Here is a 23,446-nt window from a genome sequence, read left to right as displayed (position 1 = left end):
AAGTTCGAACACTAACAAAGGAAATTTAATGCTGAGAAACTAAAAGCACAAAAAACTAGAAAATATTGAGACTAAAATTCTGCAGATCTAAGTGACTGAAAAAGTTATAATTAAAAAACAATAAAACTGCAAAGTAAGAACAGTAATAAAATAAGATAGTCAAACCACAAAAAACTGAAAAATTAAGTAAATGAATAATATAACACTATATAAGAGAAAATTAAGAAACTAAAAAGCTGAAATACTGGAAGCCTGAAATGAAAAAAATCTTGAAATTGAAAAATTTAATGTAATGATTTTAAACTAAATACTAATAAAAAATAGAAAAAAAACACAACTGAAGAATGTTAAAAACTTATTTAGGATACAATTCAATTTAGAAATTTAGGAAAAATAAAAAGGATGTCAAATATTTCCATTTTAAGAAAAATCCTTAAAATTTCGTGTTTGGAGAGTTTCCCAAAATGCGGTCTCTACACATGTTGTTGGAGGTGAAAACGCCGTGGAAATTCCGGGAAATAAACTGAAGCCAGTTTGTATTTGCTTTATTTTACATCGAGTACGGTTACACACAAGTATACATTACTTAAACTTTGTATGAATTCAGTACTTATTTACAAATCATTAACACTACTTTCCAATAATTGAAAAATGTGATAAAAAAATAAATTGTACACAAGAACAACGAAGCGTATCGATTTCAAAACGTGCGCACCCCCGCCTCATTACCCCATTAACACACAATTTTTGCAAGACCCAATTGCCATTAATAGGTGCATTAGACGAAATTTAAATAATTGCATAACGCTAGAGTGGATAATTGAATTATTGTGCACTCTAGACTAAACGAAATTAGAGCGTCAGGGGCGCGCACCCGCGGTCCAAATCAAAAATTGAAACAATGCAAGACTGGGATTAGAAACAAGTAACAGCGTTGAAATAGCATCTCCAATAGACTCGTCCTTTTTGCTGGCCTGACATGCTGCCATGACCTCTCCTTTGCAGATCCATCTGCAAAAACACGCTTTAAATCGAGGACGCAATTACAGAAACCTAATGTTATTGTCAGTGTTGTTCATTCAGGAAATGGAAATTGCGCGCCTCTACTACAACATCTACTACTGAACAAATTCAGACGAAATCAATACACTTTCTGATTCCGAAATTAATCGCTGTTTAATTAAAAGTGTCGTCGGGGAGAATTATGACGAAATCCCTCCTTGGGCACGTATTTCCTTTTTAATTAATTTTTGCACAGATCCATAAATTACGGATACTTTTTATTTACAATTTCCGACAATTACAAACATGTCGCTATTTTATTAAACAAGCAAGGTTTTCCGGTTCTGTTACTATAAATCTGTGCTGGAATATAAATTCCGTGCAAAATGAACAACTCATTTAAAACCCTGCTCTTGGTGTTACTTCTTGTGTGCTTGTCTTTGGCACAAGAATATGTAAGAGAAGAGTTTCCGACCAGTTTTGCTCAATCACTTGTTGCAGATTTCCGAGTTTGAATCCTACGTGAATGATGATGGCGATGTTGTAAGTAGCGGCATTATGGAGGTGGAAGAAGGGGGCGAAAAGTACGTTTATAAATTTGAATCAGGAAGCACATAACATGTAAAAATTAATAAACAGAATTTCGCATTTGACTAAATTAATAATTATTTAAAATCAACCGATTCATTCTAAACTGAGAGCCGTAAAATAACAAACCAATTAATTGACGTAAGCTTTTTTATACTGGCGACAAAACCAAAACTGAAATTTTCTGTAAAAAAAGGGATAAAATTTAATTCGTACGAGGCAATTTGGAGGCAGTGTACAAAATCGGGCCGCCAGGAGCCACAAAAATTTACCTCAACGGACGTTTTAAGCATTATAAAACATTTTTTAAAATTCAGAAAATCACAAAAATGCCCATAAAAATTTAATTTATTAATATTTAGTTAATTAATAAGCCGGTTAGACCTCAATCAACAGTACAACCAGAAACAAAATCAATGACACCCCAATCGTATTGACCCTGATTTGAGGGAAAGGAGGGTGATGGCTACCATAAACATTTTTAGTCACAAAATTAACATTTCTTCAAGTCCAAAGCTCCGACGTTACTTACCTCCAAAGTTTGATAAAATAATAAATAAAATAATAATAAATTACCATATTTTTTTCTTTTTTAACAGTCGTTTAAGTAAGGAATTTCGTTCGAAATAAGCCAGGAAATCAATAGCTATTTGTGCAAAAATACACAAACATTAACAGCAATGTTTCAAAATGATTCAAAATAACCAATTTTTGCATTTTTAAGCGTTTATCGAGATGAAATCATAATTTTTGTACAATTTCACTAAACTAAACTACGTTTTACATTTAAAACGCGATTATTTAAAATTTAATTATCAAAAGTTCGCAAAAAAAACACTAAATTGAATCGAAGATTGACTTCTTCGGATGCCTAAACACGTTTTTAAGCTAAAAACTAAACAAAAATGTTGTTAGTTTTAAAGTATTATACAAAATTTTCTCAAAAATTTCAAAAATTTTGTTTAAATAGTAAAAATGTATGTTTTTTCGAGCATTTGGAGTAACAACTCAGTTTTTTTGATACTAAGATAAAGTAAATTATGTCAAAAATAATTTCTTTCTCATTTTAGCACCGTTTGTTTTATAATGTCATCAAAAATATTGTTATAATAGTAATATATAATACATGATCTATAATATATACTATATAATATATAATATATAATATATAATATATAATATATAATATATAATATATAATATATAATATATAATATATAATATATAATATATAATATATAATATATAATATATAATATATAATATATAATATATAATATATAATATATAATATACCGCGTGCTCAAAAATCTGCGCACCAACTCAACGAAGTGTGGTAGAGAATTGCTTACACATAAAGGTAAAAACAGTAAAAAAATTCTTTGTATTAAAGTTATTGATAAATAACGAATTTTAAATAAATGATATGTGGCAACGTTGCCTAACAGTCGTGATCGCAATAGAATTTAATCAACAATAAAAATAAATTATTTTTGAAACGGTTTCCTAGGAAATAGTTCCCAGCGTTGCCACATCTACAAACTGTGATTTTTTGATGAATTTAATTTTTTTTTAAATTAAAAAAACTGCTAAGATCTAATAGTAAATTTAAAAATAATTATTCATCGTTTGTTAGGGAATAATTACTTGGTGCGAAACATAGAAACATTAAAAAATAATAAAAATTGAGGAAGTTAGCAAAATAAGTTTGTTGTTCCAGATTTTTTAAAATATAACATTAGGAATTTTTTTAAGATTTTTCCCGTGATCTACACTTGCTTCTCAACAACGTACCACTGAGTTGGTGCGCCAGTTTTTGAGCACCCTGTATAATATATAATATATAATATATATTATATATTATATAATATATAATATATAATATATAATATATAATATATAATATATAATAAGTAGCAAAAAGGCATCCTAATAAAACCCAAAAATAACAGCACATGCCATTAAAAAAGTTATTCTGACGTCACACTTTTTTAACACTATGTATAATCAAAAATACTTTCCTAAAATGCATCCTAGAGCATAAACAACAATTATCCAAAACGAATAATATTTTACTGATGACAGAAATAATTCTATTCAATTTGCCAAATCAATCGTGGAAAAATATTGATTCAAATAAAGCCTGGCTCGAAAGTTTTTAATTGGGAGAATTGGCAATATGTTTGATTTTTGGCCCGAATTCGGCATTAAATTGCAAATGAGGGAGACGGTTTTTTTCCCTCAACTTTTAATTGAGTTATTGGTCATCAAACCTTGCGTAACAAACGTGCGTTTTGGAACCAAGAAAGAAGTAAAATATTTCTCTGAATTGAGTTTGAAACGAGGCGCATTATTCACGACGAAATGTAAATTTTTGAGATGCTTTTAAAATATTAGTTTTACCGTAGGTGGGTATATATGAGGCTTAATCCCGCGAAGATTGGTGGGATTTGAGGGACTTCAGTAACACGTGTTCTTTTAAATATTTACTGGGCGTAAATCCAGTTAATTTAGGAAAAATGTAATTACCCTACGTAACGGAACAATTTAATTAAGTAAAATTAACGAGCTTTACTAGCTTAGTTAAAATCAACAGTGCCGTGTTTCAAGACGCAAAAATACGCGAAATTAATTAATAACTAATTGTAGGGAAGTGTTGCGCACTTTCGCCGGCTCGTCTCGTCGCTACAATAAATCTATTTTTGCATAGAGATAGCGCTGATGACAATGATTATTTTGTGATGTTATTTCGCGATAGTGTCGAGAAAACGTCGTCCCGAAGGGAAGTTTGCGGTTTCGGTAAGATAACGAGGAGCAAGTTGTGGAGGCGGTGGAGTAATTACTGGGCGAGTGCACTTGATTATTGTTGCAAACATAAAAGGTTTCCGGACAATCTAAAAGTGTTTATTGGTTCGTAGAATAAACAATTTTTTTTCTCACTTCGGCGAAGGAAAAAAGTTAATCGGGTTTTCTTGACGAGGTGCGAAATGTGAGGGATTGTATTTCATAAGTTAATTTTCGGGATAAAGTTTGTTGAGGGAAAGTTTCCGGATTTAAAGGATTTGAATTAAGCTGATGTTGGGAAGAATCACCGCCAGCTCTTTTGTATTGTTGGCGGGATTGTGTTATGCAAATTTCCAACTTATTCTTAAACGGTTCTTGTATTTATGTTTTTTTTATTTCGCCAATTAATTAATTACGTTTGCCATTTAGCGGTTTCAGCAAATAAACAGTTAATAAATATTTTAGCCAATTAACTGCACCCGTAATAACAATTTGGATTAAAACAAAGGGCGACTGTGTTATAAAATATTCGCTAAATCAAATTTTGTACTAATTAAAGGCCTCGCTAGAAAATTTATCGGAAAATAATTGATGCAACAATTAATTTTTTTCATGAATGTCAATACTAATGAATGGTGTTTGTGTAAAAATAATATATTTATAGATTTATTTAATTCCAGCATCAGGGCTTCGTAAAAAACGCTTACAATTCACCACATACCTCTCCCAAGTCCACAAGTTTGGATAAATTTGAGGTGAATTTTCGTGGCTCCTGGCGGCCCGTTTTTACAAAAATATTGGTGGCACTTGAAAAATGCAAATTTTACAAATTACATTTTGTTCTGTTTCATTTTACAGAAAATTATTTTTTGCGATTTATAAAAATACAGTAATCAAATAAAAAGTATAAGTATGTAGTATAAGTAAGTAATAAAATTAAAAATTCGGAAAATTTGAATTTATAATTTTATAGTTCATCCCTGAGGTAAATTTTTGTGGCTCCTAGCGGCCCAAAAATTTGCATAAAAATATAGTGGCACCAAAAAAATGCAAAAATTACGTCTTATAAATTACATTTTATCTCTTTTTATTTCACAAAAAATTTTAGCTATGGTTTAGTATTAATTTCAGTTTTGTCACATGAATTAAAAAAAATGTAAGTCGTAATCAATAAATTTGATAATTAAACAAGTTTGTTTATTAAATAATTTCACTGGTCTGCAAAAAAAATCCTCCTTCTTATTACCCTTAACGGACACCTCCGAACAACGGACACCTCTTTACAACGGACATTTTTGTAAAAACGTAACAAAACCTAAATTAAATTTTCCACGGACATCTTCACAACGAACAATTAAAAGTTCCCATCGGTGGCCGTTGTTGAGAGGTTTTACTGTATTATGCGTGATTAATTGAATATTATATATGTAATGTTTCTACATCAAAATGTAATAATAAAAATTATGTATAGCATAAACCGACAGAAGATTCCATTTAAAATAAGCAAAATAAAAAAAAGAAAAAAGTTTAAAAAAATTGTGCGAACACTCTGTAGAAATTCAGATCAATCAAACTTCATTAATTTCTAAAACTAAACGTAGAAAACGTATCCTTAAACCGATTTGAATTATTTTCAGAATACTTAAAAAAGTTGCAATAATAATTAAAAAAATTATACGACATCATACGTTTTTGTGAAATTCTGTATAATTAAAAATATTTTCTAGAAGCGCCTCCTAGAGTATAAATAACAGCTAAAAAGTATTAAAAATCCAAATTTAATAATAACCGAGCTACAGATGCTGGGTTAGGGCACCCTCTAGAATAATCCGAGATTACACAACCAATCCTTGTTTCGATTCGGTGTGATTTCCTGTCAACGAGATTAGTCGATTATCGGATTTGATTGACTTACGATGTGGCAATAACGCCAATTTTTCTCACCCGATTGCCAAAAACCCACGGGATTGTTTTAATTCAATAATTTTTTAATTTTTTCACGCCTACACAACTGATTAAAACTGAATGAAGATATGTCTCGAACACGAGACACTTAATTGGAAATATGATCGTAATTAGGTGGAATCGTGTCAGAAAATTGAAAAGGTGATACCTTCCGGACTTCTTCCGGACTCAACTGGAACGAGTTGGTCAGTGGCGGTCCATCAACCCTATTTGCAGCCTCCTCCTCCTCTATCGCCTGCTGGAGCGCCACCATTAATCTATCTACCAATAAGGCGGTTCGCTTCTTCGGAACAATCATCTAAAACACATTCATTAGCGTCTTTAAACGACTGACACCGCGGTTTAATTAACTAAAAACCCGTTCTTTTTGCAAATTCCCGCAATTATGTGCATAATGTAACGTGTTAATGCGCGGGTAATCGGTCCAGACAGAAGCTTTTATGGCAATTAAGGCCCGTATTGGCATTTTTGCATAATTAGGCCCCCAAAAGAACAAAGCTCTGTTGGGCCCACCGGGGGGTAAATGTATCCCCCAGCAGGACTTCTTTTAACTGAATTGCACTAAAACGATCTCATATTTAACTTACACGGTTTTGCGTTAAAGCTCTTGTCAAATGCCTAGGAGGGGGCATTAGGATTATTTTTAGCAATTTCTAGCGAGATAACTGACCGGAACTTGAAGGCCTTTGATCCCGCGTTTGCAACAATTAATTGAACGCTGTTCGGGTTTTAATTGAGCGAAAGTCAACGGACGGGGCAATGTCGTCATTAATTAAGATTCCCAATTGTTGAATCATAATTGGACGTAACACTAGAAATTCGTGACAGAATTTCACTCAGGGAGGGAAAATTTAATAAGTCGCTAGAAGAAAATTGTAGAAAACATAGTCGGCCAGATTAGGGTTGCATATTTCATGAAGTTGAGTTGAGAATTTGCAGCCAATTTGGCAAATGGACACAAGTATGGTGTTGGTGATAAATGATCCTTTAAACTTTGGAAGTAAAAAATACAACCGTGTTGAAGCGCCGGCTAATTGGTGTGGAAAAATATTTATTTTGCGGATAAGAGAACATTATTTACTTAGGACTGTATCTGGCCAATTCAGTAAACAATTGATTCTTCTCACACTGACCTACTTCACTATTTATGGGAGATAATTAATTTCGATAATTATGGAAACAGTAATTGTTTCGTGCTTGAAAGTTAATCAATTTTCGCTCAACGAAACCTGGACAGGGAAATTAGGGCCGATTTAAATTTAAATTTAAATTAATTATTAATTAAAAAGACATTCCAGGAATAATGCAACCTTGTTTTTTTAATGAATTTAAAATGGATTTAAACTGAAATAATTCATTGGATTCTAAAATATACATTGCCTTAAAATACTGTTGTATTATTTATTAACTATTAACTACTTTTTTTCTCTTCGTAGCTTTTGTTGTCCCGTCCGTCATGCAAGCAAATAAATGTTCTTATTTCTTAGCAATTTTAAATTCCACTGTCTAATAGCGATATTGTTAAAGTCTTCAATAATTACAACCTGTTTAAATTGTTTCGAGTTATTTTTACATACAAATTTTTTGTCCCGTCCGTAATGTCTTTACACATTGCTTTGTATAAATAATTGTGAGAAATAGTGCAGAATTAACAGAATTTTATAAAAATTGTTCAACAATAAAAAAAAAATTTGTCCCGTCCGTTATCATTTTTTTTTCCTGCTCGAATTTAAAATTTTACAAATGTGGCTCTAATTGTAGGTTTTTTTACATACAAATTTTTTGTCCCGTCCGTCATGTCCTTACACATTGCTTTGTATACATAATTGTGAGAAATAGTGCAGAATTAGCAAAATTTTACAAAAATTGTTCAACAAAAAAAATTTTTTTTGTCCCGGCCGTTATCAATTTTTTTTCCTGCTCGTATTTAAAATTTTACAAATGGGGCTCTAATTGTAGGTTTTTTTACAAACAAATTTTTTGTCCCGTCCGTCATGTCCTTACACATTGCTTTGCATAAATAATTGTTAGAATTAGTGCAAAATTAGCAGAATTTTATCAAAATTGTTCAACAATAAAAATGTGAAGTTTTTTTTGTGTCCCGTCCGTTATCAATTTTTTTTCTGCTCGTATTTAAAATGTTACAAATGTGGCTCTAATTGTAGGTTTGATTCTCTGATTAAATTATGTAAAAATTTGTAATTAAAAAACAGTAATCAAAAGTAGCAGTTTGTCTGAGAATGAAAATAATGCGTGACTGTCGTAAATTTGAGAAAAACTATTCGAATTTTTTTTCAAAGACTTAAAATTACAAAAAATACGATAGTTAGAAAATAGAACGGTAATTTTAAAAAACTTTTAATTACATAGAGCACTTTGCTGGCTTATACAATAATTAATTACTAATTAATTATTTAACATTTTTCTTTAAATTGGTGTTCACAATATTCCGCAATTTTTTTATGAAAGATGACACTGCTTTAACTTATTTTTTTAGTTTTTTCCAGCTTTTTTGTATTTTATTCTAATTTTCAAAAACCTTCAATTATGGTATCCATTTTTATTATTGCTAAATAACTGAAGGCAGGTTGGTTTTAAAACCTGCTCGATATTTCTGTGACATAACTTTTAAAAATTAATTTATATTCAATTTTACCGTCGTATCTTTTCAGATAAATTAATTTCATCAGTCATCTCGCATTCGATAAAATATTTCTTCAAGTAATAAAAGCACTTATCCTTAAACATTTTATTCAGACATGCACTGTGACAAACTTAACAGCAACTAACTAACTAATGATCCGTTAATTAACGGCGCTGCATTATTCGATTATAAAATGTAACAAGTTAACGTTTCGATTAATTAGTGAAGGTGGCATTAGTGTGTTTAAGAACGCGGCCCTAAATATTTAAAGACGAAATTTTTCTATTCCAGCGATCGATAATTTCAAAGCTTTATTAGTTTACAAAGTAATAAGTTCCGTTGTAAACACGGTCTAAGAAGCTTTTATGTATCTTAAATCCGTTCTTAATTTAAAAAATCTCAAGATTAACTATCCCGGCGCATCCACCATTTTTGCATTTTTCCAAATTGAGATTTTAATGGCCTTCCGACGCAATTTTAAATCGCAATCCTAGCAAGGATATTGCTCGTTCAGAAACCTTGATCGATCTTAAGCGACCAACAAAGTGCATTTAATGGGGAGTTAAAAGTCGAAGTGGTGGTTAAATTTAATGTCCTTTTGGTGGACTAAGCGAGGCACGCAACAGGTGCACCCAACTCCCCGCTTTAATTACCACACCAACACGAAAAAGTCTGGGGTCAATCGTGCAAGAAGAAATTGGGTTTTCTTACCGGATATTCGTCATATTTGACGCCTAGTTGGTAATCCGGATAATCGTCGGAGTTCCTTTCAGAGGCTGCACTGCGTCTGTCAATCAGAAATCCATCAGTTTTCATTTCGAACAGAACGGCCACAAGAAAAGACTCCAAAACGACCATCAATATTCGATTCATATCGGCGTGAACGATGGACTGTACTTTATCAATCACCCTCGCTTTAAAACATTATATATAACGGCTTGTGTCTGAAAGCTTGTAATGCGGTTACGCAAAGTGGCTGATTTTTAGGGTTTTAAGTTTTGGCGCGTGTGGAAAAGTGTGCGAGAGAGTTGCGTTCTTGTTTAGGGTGGTAATACGATTGTATACTGTACGGAGTTGGGAGCCACCATTGCTTTTAAACCCCCTCTATCTAATACGCAATCGCATTCACGACAAATAATGTTGTTTTGTATCGGTTGTGTCTAAGTTTCACTGTTTGGTTTTTAACGCATTCAGTAACGAAGATTTTGCCCCAAATTAATTTTTTACCAGCCAAAAAAAATACAGAGCAAACGGTCACTAACCTGTTGAACTTATAACATTTGGATTTTCTGTAAATTTTTTAAGTAATTTCGCTAAATCTTCAAATTTAAAAAATTCAAACATTATCTAATAAAAAAATAAAGGATCACTTGATGTCCGAAACCAATTTTTCTAACACATCATTCTTTTAGGTTTAATTTAAAACAAATAAAAAATAAAAAATGCACGTACAAAGTAAAAATACTTTTATTCCTTCGTAAACGACAAAATGGTAATTTATCTATTGTTTTCTTTAGGATAAAATAAAATTTTATCGTCTTGTAAAATACGTTTTACAACCGTTGTTGTTTTACTGTTTTGACGTTTTTTTTTCATTGTTGATTTTTTTTGTTTTGTTTATAATTTATTATTAATCAATAGATCAATAGAATACGTTTTTTCATTGCACACGAAGATAAAATTCACCATCATCTTGTCAACACTTTCTCAAAGATAATATAGAATTTTATCGTGTTCTATAGTAAATAATTATTATACAATGTGTTCAAAAATGATTGTTCATCAAGTCACCTTTGAAATTTGAACGTAATGTGCCGCTTAATTTAAATTGTGAATGCCGTCAAAGTGACAGATCCGTCAAAATAATGCAAAAATGTTTCGAATTCAAAAACGAAAGAAAACACAACAACAAAAATCATGAAAATATAAAATATAAATCAAGACAAACCCTACACTTAAAACTTTGCCGAAAAATGGCAAAAAAATTAGTACAAAGCTAGTCCAAGACTTGACAGGAAAATTACGATAGTCATTTGGACTAAGCGGCACATTGATTTTTAATTCCATAGTCAGCTTGATAAACAACCATTTTTGAACACATTGTAGTTTTATTCCTTCGTAAACGACAAAATGGTAATTTATCTACTGTTTTCTTTAAGGTAAAATAAAATTTTATCGTCTAGTAAAATATGCCTTACAACCGCTCTTGTTTTACTGTTTATTTTCATTGTCCATTTTTTTATGTTTATAATTCATTATTAATCAAAATAACTCAATAATTTAATTGAAATAAAAGAGAATAGAATACATTTTTTTATTGCACACGAAAATAAAATTCACCATCATCTTCTCAAAAATTTCTCAGAGATAAAATTAAATTTTATCGTATTGTATAGTAAATAACTACATTTATGATACAATAAAGTTATACAATTCATGTTATTTGCTTAAAGAAGACTCGCGATAAACAATTTTCAGAATAAAATAAGACGTATTTTTCTAATTTTTAGTGTTTTTTCCAACCTACTTGTTATTTTCTTCTGGTTTTATTTTCTGTTACTTTTCTTCCGATTTTTTTTAGTTTAAGTACAGTGCAATTTTTGTAAATTTCATTCCCTTTGTTTATTCATTCATTTATTTATTATTGTGTTTCTTTACTTCTTAGTTGTCTAGCAATTGCAAGACTTTGTCTCCTGAGTTGTATTTTATTATTACTTTTTTATTATTATTATTTCATCATAAACCATAAAATGGTATTTTATCTACTGTTTTTTAATTTACTTATTTACTTCTTAGATGTCTAGCAACTGCTGAACTTTGTCTCCCGAGTTTATTGTATTTTTATTTTTATTATTATTATTTGTTGTTTTTCCATTTTTGAGTTTTTTCTTTGCTGAATTTTGTGACGTTTATAATTGTCAATCAAAATACTTCAGTAATTTAATAGAAATAACGGAGGAAAGAATAAAATTTTGTATTGTATGCAAGATAAAGAAGATAAAGTAAAATTTTAGTCCTCTTTTAGTCAGAAATCAAAACTCACACAAAAATCAGCGTTTGCAAATAAGTAAAGATATGATTTTTTTACGAAATACAGAAATATATACAGAAATACAGAAAAATATATTAATTACATTACTTTACGTCTGAAATATCACACCTATCTAAACATTTTTGACTCTTTTATTCCACGTTAATTATTATGACCCCGGTGTTCCACAAAAAATTGGTATTCGTGACAGTTTTCAGGTACGAACTGTAAATGAAAAGCTGAAACTTTCCGTCTGATTTGCAAACTTTTATTACACACGACTCACTAAAAAATCATATGTCTACAAAGTGGAAACTTCCACCCGTTCTGTGCAAATGTAATCGATTCACAGCTTAATTAATTTTGAAAAGTCCGATCTCAAATATTTATTTTCTTATAAATGATGTGTGTTTAAATATCGTTCATATTCCAATTAAGCTAGAAGATAATCACGATTTGATAATAAATCGCAACCGCAAAGTCTATTTATAGCATTAACATAAATTAAAAATCAGACAAACACAACAAAGCATTTAAACGTTCCTCACACGCCGAATTAATTAACTCGCTCAAAAACTTCCTCCAACTTGAGCCGGCAAAGTGTGCGAACATTGGATTTACGCAAAATGCAATTGTAATGTCTAACGAAATGGAAAAGAAACCAGATGAGAATTTGCATGCATTTCTCGGCTCAAAGCGGGCAAAGAATTGCGTTCTCCGAGTGTAAGTGTCTGTTCCGAATTAATTGATCGAACTATTGCCACACAATGCGATTGCACCACAAACAATTTTTTTACAAAAAAACGCAAAGTTATTTTCATTTTTCTTAATTAAACGTCTCCTTTATACCGTTTATTTGTGACATTTTTGTTAAAACCGCTTCCATCCACACGCTAAAACACTGAAATCCTACTAGCTTGCGGTTTAAATACGCACTTATACAATCTCGGGGCGAGTTAATAGCGCTTTTTGCGAAATTAATTAAAATGCGAATGTTAACACAATAGTGCCGATTGATCCCTTTTGTAATCTATACGTCATAGGGCAGCAATCGCATAGTCCTGGCTTGGCCGAAATCCTGGCATTAACAATGAGCTTTGTTATCTCAATTCCAGGCAGCTTAACCCACGTCGCGCGCTTAAATTTTATCATTTTTCGGCGTCCTAATTATTTTTTTATCGCCGCAAATTAATTATGTTACAGGAACCCAAACTATCGAGCAAAGAGAGACGTCATGGTTGACATTCGCTCCTGCTTTGATCAATCGTTCTTTGTGCATTCATTAAAGCGTGATTAACTAAGCCGTCTAGCGTAAACAATCTTTCTAGTTGTGGATTTTTCCCTAAATAATGCATTGGACTCAAGAGGGGTCGGAGAAAAGTTTGGACTGGTGATGAGCGTTAACAATGCCCTTCTGCGAAACGTGCTACCGTGTGGGCGTATTATAATTGTGCAGACTCGTGACGACAGACCTTTTAAATATTTCCGAAACGTCCCACGAAATATCGCATTTAAGGCGCATTCAGATGACGGACACGAGGCATTCGCATGTTCCCACAGTAATTAGCAAAGATTCAAAAAATCAGCGTATATTTCAACTCTGATTCGAATTACATTTGAATATTTTTTTTCGAGGGAAAGGCGAGATAAATCCGGGCAAATTGCTATAATTCTTATCAGGGCATATCAAGGGTTTCTGACTTCAGCACAATTTGTAATTCGAGTCAAGGATTTTAGGGAATAACACTCGCATTAAGAGTGGATTTTACAATCGTCGGATAACTTTATCCTTTTAAAATCGTAAATTAGTATAACTTTAGAAATGGACAAAATCTAAGAACTTAGAAAATAATGCAATGATTTCTTAGGAAAAAAAAAACAGCACCTTTATAGAATCTCATTCTTTTTATGCAAGCTATCAGCGAGAACCTATATTATAATAAATTGAAGAACAATAATTACGTCCTTTTTTGTACAAAAAACCAAAGGACAATTAATAGCAACAAAGCTTTTTTATGTCCAAGGGTTATAATAGTGCCTAAGTTCTCTTTATTTTCTTTATTTAACTCAATTTATAGATAAAAAAAAATAAAATACAGGAAGACTCACTTAAAGGTTTTTTCAGAAATTTGCTTAAATGTAGCCAGTAACACCAATTTGAGCAATTGTTAGAAAACTACAAAATTTATGTACGATTGCATTATTTTGAGTATTGATTTATTATAAGCAATTATAATATAAATATTATTTATATTATTTAATATAAAAGGCAAAAACAATCTTGAGTCATTTATTTTAAAATCGGAACGCAATTATTTTACTTTTAACTAAATTTATGCTGTGATAAATTAACCTGTACTATGTGTTTTAAATATGTTTTAAGTGTGTTTTTCAAATAGTTTATGTAGTGTTAGGTTTTATATTTTCAGTTTTATAATTTAGATATAGATATTAATTTTTTAAATATTGTTTTATTTTAATTATTTATTTCCGTGTATTGTTTTATATTTTTGACTATTTCTGTGCCCTTGTGGAGTATTTTTTGAATAAAGTTTCATTCTATTCTATTCTATTCTAGTAGAACTATAATAACTATAATAATAATAATAACTATAACACAATGAACTGAAAAAAAACAAAACAAAAAGAGCACGAAAAAATAACATTATCCATAAAATTATTTTTTGAATCAAGTGCACTATGAAACCAATTTTTTGTTATTTTGTTAGTACAGACTGCTTATAAAAAAGTGTGGGATCTCAGGTGGTTCTGGAATTTAAATTTGCTGCATCTAATTATTTTATTTTCATAAAATTTCTGAAAAATACCAACTTTTATCTACTCAGGTAATCAGTAAAAACAAATTTTTCATATACTAACACTGTTCGATTTTTCTGGAAAAAAGCGGCAAACTTTTAATGCCTACTACAATCCTACATTCATTTAAGATAGACTGTATTTTAAGAAGTGCTTACATAAATTATTTTATAACCACTGAATATAAATTAGCCCGCAAATGTAACCGAACGAATCAGAATGGTTTTCCAAGGTTTTCTGATGTTTTTACAGACAAATAAAAAACTTTAACGGCAACAACTGTTCTCAAAAATTGTTTTAACAACTAAAGTTTACAGGTATTTCGAAGTCCGGTTGCTTGCTTTAATATAGTTTTAACAAAAAAGAAAAAGTAAAAAAAATGTGATGTAATATGACAAAATTTTTATCATATTCGTGAAATTTAGACCAAACGGTGTCAAAATGTAAAAACTTGTGATGAATAATTATTTTTATTGAATAAAAAAATTGGCATAGTTGTAAGATAGTCAACCAATTTTACATCAATGGAAATATTTTTTGCTTTTTCCAATGTCGCCATGCCTGTGCTTCCTTTTCTAGCTCTAAAGACTTTAGTTCATTTAACAATTATTTTGCAGCTTTTGAAATCTAGCTTTATTGTCACAACTCCACTCGTTGCATTATAAATTTCGAGACAATTCCTCGCATTGTTTTTGAGCAAACCGCTAACAAAACAAACATCGACATCAAAGACTTTACAATCAAAACCATCTTAGAGCTTCTTTCGCAATAATTTAATTTCAAACCTTTCCAGTGCATGAAAACTTGATGCAGGTTGAGCACCACAAAGAAAAAAAAAGACCAAGAACTAAGTAAAATGTCATGTCACCCAGCTGGTGGGTTTTCCAGTAATAAAAGACGATTATTTTTATGACTCGTGTATGTCATTAATTGAAATCGACCCACACGACGACGACCAAATACAACCATCGCTTATCAGTCCTTATCACGTCTTACATTAACAATAAACACAACATAACCCAACTTTCATCTGTCAATGTCACTCAATTGTAGGATAAATGTCTCTAATCGAAGACGCGGTCGAAGCAGCCAAAAAAGCCGTCCAGTTCGACCAAGAGGGCAAAACCGAAGCTTCGATCTACTACTACGAAGCCGCCTCAGCGCTCCTTGAACGCGCCGCAACTTCGCTTGACTCAGACAAGGCAAAATCGTTCAAAACCAAATCAAACGAGTACAAAAACCGGGCACTTGAGCTCCAAAATGCCCGAAACACCGACCACAAGGTGGAAAGCGACACCAACAAGCAACAACTCCAGAAAGGCTACTTCCTCCTCCAGGAGGCCATCGAAGAGGACGAATCCGGGGACAAGTCCGACGCGATCGAACTCTACGCCCAAGCCATCGAATTCATCACCAAAAACCCCGACTTGATGCAAGGCGAGCTCAAGCAACTGGCCCTCCAGGCCCTCGAACGCGCCGAGGCCCTCAAAGGCATCAAGCACGAGCCAAAAGTGGGCAGAACCCCCGTGAGGGCGAAGCCCGACTTGCACCGCGGCTCCAGCGCGCATTTGCAGGTCACAGGGGCCGACTCCTACACGCCGGAGGAGAAGGCCGTCCTGTGCCACACTTCCAACATCAACAGCAGGGAATATGTCCCGTTCATGACCGTTGATCTGACCGAGAAATTCCAGTACTCGATTCCTTTCACTGACAAAGACGGCTTTCTGGCCCTGTCCCCGAAGCAAAAACGCGAGTTTTCGAGCTGGGTGCGCCCACAGGACTTGTGCACGGAGCCCTGTATTGTGGACGGGGCGGCCCCCAATTATTTGAATATCAAACAAACGGTTATTTCCGATTGTTCGTTTGTTGCGAGTCTCGCAGTCAGCGCCTTGTATGAGAAAAAGTTCGGGCGCAAATTGGTCACTGCGATTATTTACCCGCAAAGGAGGGATAAACAGCCGCGTTACAACCCCTTTGGGAAGTACATGATTAAGCTGCATGTTAATGGGGTTGCGAGAAAAGTTATAATCGATGACTATTTGCCGATTAATCGGTATGGACAGTTGTTGTGTTCGTATTCGAGCAATAAGAGGGAATTCTGGATTTCGCTGCTTGAGAAGGCTTATATGAAGGTGATGGGAGGGTACGACTTTCCAGGCAGTAATAGTGTAAGTAGTTGGTATTGCTAACGTTTTTAAATTCTGTTCTATTGGGAAAATGTTTAAATAATAATTAATTTGTCCAGCTAGAACCACGTGGAGGTTTAGAGCATTTTTTCGGGGAAAAAAAAAACAAAAAAAAATAAAATCCACTTACCTTTATGATCTGCTATAATTTGTAGGAAGGCTTTTTTCTTTCCCTTCAATAACCACGATCACTAGCCACCGAATTTAAAACTTAAAGCGTAAAAATCTGATTTTATTAATAAGACGTTCGGTCTTGAATAAAAAAAACGGCACAATAATTGTGTAAGAATATAGTTAAAAAATAATCTGTGAAATAAAAGAAATAAAAAAAGATTTACAATAAATAAAAGAGTCACTTTTTTCATTTATTTTAACTGCTTTGTGGAAATGAAGCCATCAAGTCTTTTGGCTTTAAATATTTTCAATTCCAAACTACCAGTGTTCTTGGAAATTTTGATTTTTACAAAAATTAAATACGTAATCAACAAATAAATAAATATACAGAGTGTCTCTATTTTTTCGGCCGGCGTAAAAATAAATACAGTGGAGGCCAATTATAGCGAACTTCCGGATGTAACGAACTAAACTTAAAATGTGCCGCAATTTTCCATTTGAGAAAGCAGGAAGAGAAGTGATTTTAACCATTTTAACCAATAAAAACCTGTATTTTAATCATAATTACACGTAAATTTGCTAATTGCACTAGCATTTTATGAGAATAGAGCTCAAAGGAAGTCAAAATAAATGGACTTGCATAATTCAAGGTCTTACTCCTTTTACTAGTTTTTACTTCTTTTACCACTAAAAATTCGTCAAAAAACGCAATATCAACTAGGCGTGCGTCTTTTGACTACTTTTTTTTTTCAAAGTTTACTTGACTAGTAGGCGGTGAGAATAAGATAATGAAGTTTAGTAGAATCTTCGCCAAAAACTTGGTGCAAAATTTTTACGTTTTTATATTTTTTTTATGAGAAGACTTTTCTTAATACTTATTTATTTTGTCTTATTTCATATGTAAAGTAAAAATATCTGTGAAAAAAACATTTTTTATTTACCGCTTATAGCGAAACATTTTCAGAGTTCGTTATAGCCAGACTTCACTGTATTTCTAATTGAGAAAAAATAACTAGCTTAAACGATGGAGAAATAATTAAAAAATCTAGACTCTTGGGTCAGTTAAATATGTATTATAAAATGTCGCTTGTGCACTTTAGAACATCGACTTGCACGCGCTCACCGGGTGGATCCCCGAACGCACGGCGATCCGTAAAAACGACCCCGATTTCAACAAAGACGCCCTTTTTTCAACCCTTGAGTCGCGTTTAGCTAAAGGCGACGTTCTTGTGACTGTAGCCACAGGTGAATTATCTGATGCCGACGCTGAACGTAGCGGTCTAGTCCCGACACATGCTTACGCCGTCATGGACGTCCGGACGGTAGACGGGGTACAGTACCGCCAACAACACAAAATAAAAAAAATAAAAAAAAATAACAGGTGCGCCTCCTGAAACTGAAAAATCCCTGGTCGCACCTACGGTGGCGTGGCCGTTACTCGGAACTGGATATTAAACGGTGGACCCCCGAGCTACAAAGGGAGCTCCAGTATGACCCAAGCGGGGCTGCGCAGTTTGACAATGGGGTTTTTTGGATCGACTATGAGAGTTTGTGTGCGTTTTTCGATGTGTTTTACATGAATTGGAACCCAGAGTTGTTCAAATATACTTTTTGTATACACCAGTAGGTTTATTATTATTATTTTTTTGGTTGGGGTTAAAGGTGGGTTACAGGTCATGGAACGCGGGCACTGGGCCTGTCAAAGACTTGTACACGATTGGCTCCAACCCGCAGTTTTCCCTCGACGTGTCAAGTAATGCGGGGGCTGTTTGGCTGCTCCTGACCCGTCATATCACCGATATTGACGATTTTAGGGAAAATCAGGAATATATAACAGTTCTGGTGTACAAAAACGACGGGAAACGGGTGTATTACCCGTACGACCCGCCCCCGTATATCGACGGCGTTAAAATCAACAGCCCCCATTATTTGTGTAAAATTATACTGAGTCCCGGCAGTAGCACCAAATACACCATTGTTATATCACAGTATGAGAAAACTTCGACTATTTATTACACTCTGAGGGCTTATGCCACGTGTCCGTTCACATTGCGCAAAATTGCGGACCCTTTTAAATACGAACAGGAGGTAAATTTGGGTCATTTCGTAATAAAATAATAATTGTGTAAGTAGATAACGGGCGAATGGCGGGGTCTCACGGCTGGGGGGTGCCCCAATCACCCCCTCACCTTCAAAAACAACCCCAAATTTCGCCTGGAAATTGAAGGTTCAAGTAATAGGGTTTTTATCGAGTTGAAGGGCCCCAAACAATACCAGATCGGGATCGAGGTTGTGATTTTGAAAGTCAGTGACGATTCTGTCACGGCGCCCTTTCGCTCAAAGTCGTCAGGGGCTTACAGGTACGAAATTATTAAAATACCGCCTTGTTACTTTTTTATTTAAAAAGTACATACAACAAATCGTATTGATGAATGAATACTATTTCCGGAAATAAAAAAGTTACAAGGGTGTGAAACCAAACTAGAACACCCGGTATAACTAATTTTTTCTAGGTCGGGTTATGTGATACTAGAGCTGGAAAACATACCGGCTGGGGTCCTCCAGATCGTCCCGTCCACGTTTTTACCATCACAGGAAGGCCCCTTTTTCCTCCTTGTGAAAGCGTCGGCACCAATCCAGCTCACCAAGTTTTAAGTCTATTACACTGTGATTTAACACAAATGCCTTTTTTATTTTGTTTACGTATTGTATTATGCTGATAATTAATAAACTATTTCTAAAACGAACACAAAGTTTTTCACCCGCGGGAAATGACACATTCTGGCGACAGGGCCGCCAACCCACGTTTGGTGATTTACGAAACGGCCAAAAAAAAATTAAATTTTTAGATATTTGTGTTGTTTCATACGTGAAACAACATTTAAATTTGGTGTAACACACGCGCAGTTAATTATTTAACCAAACGTAATGCAGAAACCTGTAAAAGCCCAACCCTAACCTCGAAATTTTGACAAACAACCCTTCAATGCAAATAATTAAAAATGGTTGATTTAAAAAAAGACCTGGACGAGTATCTGCTGCTGCAAAGCGACCAAAAGAAATCCTTCAAGCTCCAAATCCCGGCGATCCAAAAACCCAACATTTCGAACTGGTTCAAACGGGAGGAGCAGCCCGAAGACAACTCCTGGTTCCAGGAGACGAAAAAAGGATGTTGCCCCACTTTGGTAACCACAACCCCCTTTGAACCCATTTAATCGTTAATTCCAGTCACGGTTTCAACGCATCACCCTCTTCGTGATATGCATAGGGATGGGCATTTTGTGCTTCACTCTGTCCCTAATGTACGTCCCAGTTTTGCTATTTAAGGCGCGCAAATTCGCCCTCTTGTTCACACTAGGGAGCCTTTTCTTCGTAATCAGGTGATTAACATATTTAATAGAAAATAGGTGATAACAAAATTCCAGCTTTTTTTTCCTGTGGGGCCCCCTGGCCTACTTGAAACACATGTTCTCGCGCGAGAGGCTGCTCCTGACCGTAACGTACGGCAGCACGTTGGTGGCAACCCTTTACTGTGCCCTGCACCTACAAAGCACCCCCTTCACTGTGCTCTGTGCTGTGGGACAAATTGTTACTTTACTATGGACTGTGATAGCTAATATCCCTGGGGGAACTACCGGAATTTCGTTTTTCTCCAAACTGTTCTCCAGATCGGTGGGCAACACGCTGCCAATTTAGTTGTATTGTGTAAAAAGACTGTTTAATAATTTATTGGAAAAATGTTTTATAACCAACGAATTATACATCAATATCACATAAAAGACTGTCTAAATCATCGTTAAAAACGTCCTCGAGACTCTCGTTTTGCGCATCCTTGAAATAACTCGTAATATCTAAAGTGTTGGCACTTGTTCGGTTCAGACTGACGTTCAGATTCTCCTTATAATTTTCAGTCTCTTGTTTCGTAATTGAAACATTTTCGAAAGAATCGCGCGAAAGTCCGACCTCTTCCAGGATTTTTTGCTTACTTTGAAGCATTGGCCAAATGGAGTCATCTGCAGTCCCGGGGGCTAACAAATATTTGATTATGACTGGGTTCTGTTGCCCTATTCGGTGGGCCCGACTTTCGGCTTGGCTTAAAATCTGCTAAAAATTATTTAATTTTTTCGCCAAAAAAACATACGCTTGGATTCCAATGCAATTCTGCAAACAACACCAGCTGGGCTGCAGTCAACGTAATTCCAGCATTGGCTGCAGTGATTGATAAAACAGCCACTAGACAATCATCATTTAACTGGAACTTATCGACAAAAAATTTCCTTTGTTCCGACGTCGTACTCCCATCTATCCTAATATATTTAACACTTTTCTTATCAAGCACATTACAAACCGCATTCAACATTATCTGGTGGTGGGCAAAAACCAAAAACTTTTGCCCACTTTTCAAAACTTGCAAAATATACGAACTGGAAGAATAAGTGACTAGTATTGTAAATTTATTAGACTAGACCTGCACTTACCACACCGACGGAATTTTAATTTTCGCAGTTTCGCTGAAAAAAGTTAGCAAAATTGCGTGTTTTTCCGCACTTTTTTTCTGACTGGCGTATTTCGCAGCCAAGGCGTTTAAACATTCCTTGTCTTCCACACTAAACTGATTTAAATTAACGTCCAAAGTGACGACTTCTTGCGATTTGTTCGGTAATGATTTTAACACTTCTTCTTTCGTGCGTCTGATCATAAATTTGCGGTTTAGCACGATTTCAAGCTCCTTCAAAATGAAATAACTGGTGGAAAAAAATTGCAAGCACAAAATATACAATTGAAATTAATGAGGCGTTAGCGCCATTTATTAAACAATTAATTAATATATTATAGTATGCTTGTTTTCGTGCGTTTTTTGGGGAACTTTTAATCATTTTTCCCAGCTTATGAATGAATTAAGGCTCAATATTCCAGCGTGTTTTTCCAAAGAAAAAATCTTACCTGCAAGTTTGACTTTCCGGACGCGTCCCAGCCGAAATTGGTCGACTTTCCGTCACAATACCGCTTGCTATAGTCGAAAAAATTCCCGAAAAATTTATCGTCAATCAGTGACAACTGTGAGAACAGTTCGCTCGGACGTGATAAGGCAGGGGTGCCACTCAATAGAACGACACGTTTGGCTTTTTTCGCTAATGCAGTTGCGGCTTTTGTACACTTAGCTTTGAAATTTTTTAAATTGTGTGATTCGTCAATAATCAAAACACCAAACTGTTTTTTCAATAAATTATCGACGTAACGAGACATCATATCGTGGCTTACGATCAAGACACGACTGTCCCCAATGTAGTCCTTCCCTGAGGTCATGTACTGTATTTGAAAAATCGGAACACTTGGGAGGTAACGATGGATGGTTTCTTCCCAAACGTTCCTAAAATTATTGCGTTACAGAAATTAATTACGTTCACAATTATTACGTACTTCATTGAACTAGTTGTAACGATAAGCAGAGGCCAGTCGTTTTTGTAGTAATTGGCAATGCCTAAAGCCTGAAACGTTTTTCCCAAACCCATATCGTCCGCAATTAAACACCTCCCGTTTTTGTCAATCCCAAAACTAAAAATATCACGCAATATTTAAATAAATCATTTTTTCGCAATTATTACCGGACTCCCTCCTGTTGAAACGGCATTAAGGCGCCCCCCAGTTCGGGGTCAAGACCACTCAAGTCAATGTTAGAATAGTCGGTTCGTTCCTTATTTACGCAACTGAGGATAAAAACTGGCAGTTTTTCGACCAAAACATTGGGTCGTAACGTTTGTAATTTCGCAATTAACGCGTCGTGGTCTCGGACGTGAAAATCCCAATTTCGTGTCTTACCATCTTGGTTTATTCAATTAAAAACTATTGCTAATTATTGCAATTGGAACTTACTGTAATTACGTGTTGGCATAGTTTTAAAAATCTCAATCGCTGGGGTGCTAAACCCGGACAATTCTACCACAAATCTGTCTTCCTTTATTAAGCTTGTTTTGCCCGTTACGACAGCGTCTTTACCGTAAAAAGACAACACGGGCTTGTCGTAGGGCTTCGCGTTGTGCTTACACGCCTGGCTTTGGTCCTTAAAGCGGAACGGTGATTGTGGGGCTGCATTTTTTTCACTTTGGAGGTTATGGCTTTGAGGGCTGAGTAGGCGCTTCTTGGCCAGTTTTTCCAACGCTAGGCGTCTCTTCTGCTCTATCTCTTCAGGCGTGCATTGCATTTTATCAAATAACTATTTAAACTGTTTGTAAAAAAATAAAAAACTTTCAAACAACTTTTGAGTTTGTCACTGGACGGAACCAAAATCCCTAGATCAGTGGAAGTGGTTAAGGT

General features: G+C 34.2%; 5 protein-coding genes and 1 long non-coding RNA gene across 6 annotated transcripts in view; 3 read left to right on the top strand and 3 right to left on the bottom strand.

The window, feature by feature from the left end:
* The window catches only part of AstC (Allatostatin C), a 33,537-nt gene extending 13,720 nt beyond the window's left edge, over positions 1-19,817 (bottom strand). The window contains exon 1 of the mRNA XM_008199122.3: positions 19,680-19,817. The gene's annotated coding sequence lies outside the window, so the exon portion shown is untranslated. The remainder of the gene's footprint in view (positions 1-19,679) is intronic.
* Positions 531-10,060, bottom strand: AstCC (Allatostatin double C). The gene is made up of 3 exons (XM_001810015.4): positions 9,695-10,060; positions 6,488-6,637; positions 531-1,011 (listed from the first exon to the last, which is right to left on the bottom strand). Exons 1-3 carry the CDS (start codon positions 9,854-9,856, stop codon positions 916-918), a joined length of 408 nt encoding a protein of 135 aa, XP_001810067.1. The 5' UTR covers positions 9,857-10,060; the 3' UTR covers positions 531-915.
* Positions 1,367-1,660, top strand: LOC135266464 (uncharacterized). Its single transcript, XR_010334523.1, has 2 exons — positions 1,367-1,457; positions 1,504-1,660. It is a non-coding gene; the product is annotated as an uncharacterized LOC135266464 (long non-coding RNA).
* LOC656034 (calpain-7) lies at positions 15,640-19,786 on the top strand. The gene is made up of 6 exons (XM_962589.4): positions 15,640-16,999; positions 18,232-18,462; positions 18,513-18,754; positions 18,805-19,219; positions 19,265-19,491; positions 19,645-19,786. The coding sequence occupies exons 1-6, from the start codon at positions 15,890-15,892 to the stop codon at positions 19,784-19,786; spliced, it is 2,367 nt and encodes a 788-aa protein (XP_967682.1). The 5' UTR covers positions 15,640-15,889.
* A 141-nt stretch (positions 19,818-19,958) lies between the features above and the next one.
* LOC656118 (uncharacterized protein) lies at positions 19,959-20,910 on the top strand. Its single transcript, XM_962667.4, has 3 exons — positions 19,959-20,316; positions 20,360-20,511; positions 20,557-20,910. The coding sequence occupies exons 1-3, from the start codon at positions 20,134-20,136 to the stop codon at positions 20,825-20,827; spliced, it is 606 nt and encodes a 201-aa protein (XP_967760.2). The 5' UTR covers positions 19,959-20,133; the 3' UTR covers positions 20,828-20,910.
* Marcal1 lies at positions 20,844-23,438 on the bottom strand. The gene is made up of 7 exons (XM_962750.5): positions 23,006-23,438; positions 22,738-22,954; positions 22,553-22,687; positions 22,076-22,502; positions 21,610-21,860; positions 21,273-21,555; positions 20,844-21,232 (listed from the first exon to the last, which is right to left on the bottom strand). The coding sequence occupies exons 1-7, from the start codon at positions 23,331-23,333 to the stop codon at positions 20,888-20,890; spliced, it is 1,986 nt and encodes a 661-aa protein (XP_967843.2). The 5' UTR covers positions 23,334-23,438; the 3' UTR covers positions 20,844-20,887.
* Between the last annotated feature and the right edge of the window lie 8 nt (positions 23,439-23,446).

Source organism: Tribolium castaneum, chromosome 6, assembly GCF_031307605.1.
Source record: "Tribolium castaneum strain GA2 chromosome 6, icTriCast1.1, whole genome shotgun sequence".
In the NCBI taxonomy this organism is placed as follows: domain Eukaryota; kingdom Metazoa; phylum Arthropoda; class Insecta; order Coleoptera; family Tenebrionidae; genus Tribolium; species Tribolium castaneum.
Note: the sequence above shows the minus strand (reverse complement) of the source record. Positions and strands in the feature narration are given on the sequence as shown.

Excerpts from the sequence above, each read along its gene's own strand:
- AstCC (XM_001810015.4), bottom strand. The coding sequence starts at position 9,856 with ATGAATCGAATATTGATGGTCGTTTTGGAGTCTTTTCTTGTGGCCGTT. Across the intron at positions 6,638-9,694 it reads TCAAATATGACGAATATCCG|ATGATTGTTCCGAAGAAGCG; the intron begins GTAAGAAAACCC and ends AATGTGTTTTAG. Across the intron at positions 1,012-6,487 it reads GTCCGGAAGAAGTCCGGAAG|ATGGATCTGCAAAGGAGAGG; the intron begins GTATCACCTTTT and ends GTGTTTTTGCAG.
- LOC656034 (XM_962589.4), top strand. The coding sequence starts at position 15,890 with ATGTCTCTAATCGAAGACGCGGTCGAAGCAGCCAAAAAAGCCGTCCAG. Across the intron at positions 18,755-18,804 it reads TATACTTTTTGTATACACCA|GTCATGGAACGCGGGCACTG; the intron begins GTAGGTTTATTA and ends GGTGGGTTACAG. Across the intron at positions 19,492-19,644 it reads AAGTCGTCAGGGGCTTACAG|GTCGGGTTATGTGATACTAG; the intron begins GTACGAAATTAT and ends AATTTTTTCTAG.
- LOC656118 (XM_962667.4), top strand. The coding sequence starts at position 20,134 with ATGGTTGATTTAAAAAAAGACCTGGACGAGTATCTGCTGCTGCAAAGC. Across the intron at positions 20,317-20,359 it reads AAGGATGTTGCCCCACTTTG|TCACGGTTTCAACGCATCAC; the intron begins GTAACCACAACC and ends CGTTAATTCCAG. Across the intron at positions 20,512-20,556 it reads AGCCTTTTCTTCGTAATCAG|CTTTTTTTTCCTGTGGGGCC; the intron begins GTGATTAACATA and ends ACAAAATTCCAG.
- Marcal1 (XM_962750.5), bottom strand. The coding sequence starts at position 23,333 with ATGCAATGCACGCCTGAAGAGATAGAGCAGAAGAGACGCCTAGCGTTG. Across the intron at positions 22,955-23,005 it reads TATGCCAACACGTAATTACA|ATGGTAAGACACGAAATTGG; the intron begins GTAAGTTCCAAT and ends GAATAAACCAAG. Across the intron at positions 22,688-22,737 it reads TTTCAACAGGAGGGAGTCCG|TTTTGGGATTGACAAAAACG; the intron begins GTAATAATTGCG and ends TGATATTTTTAG.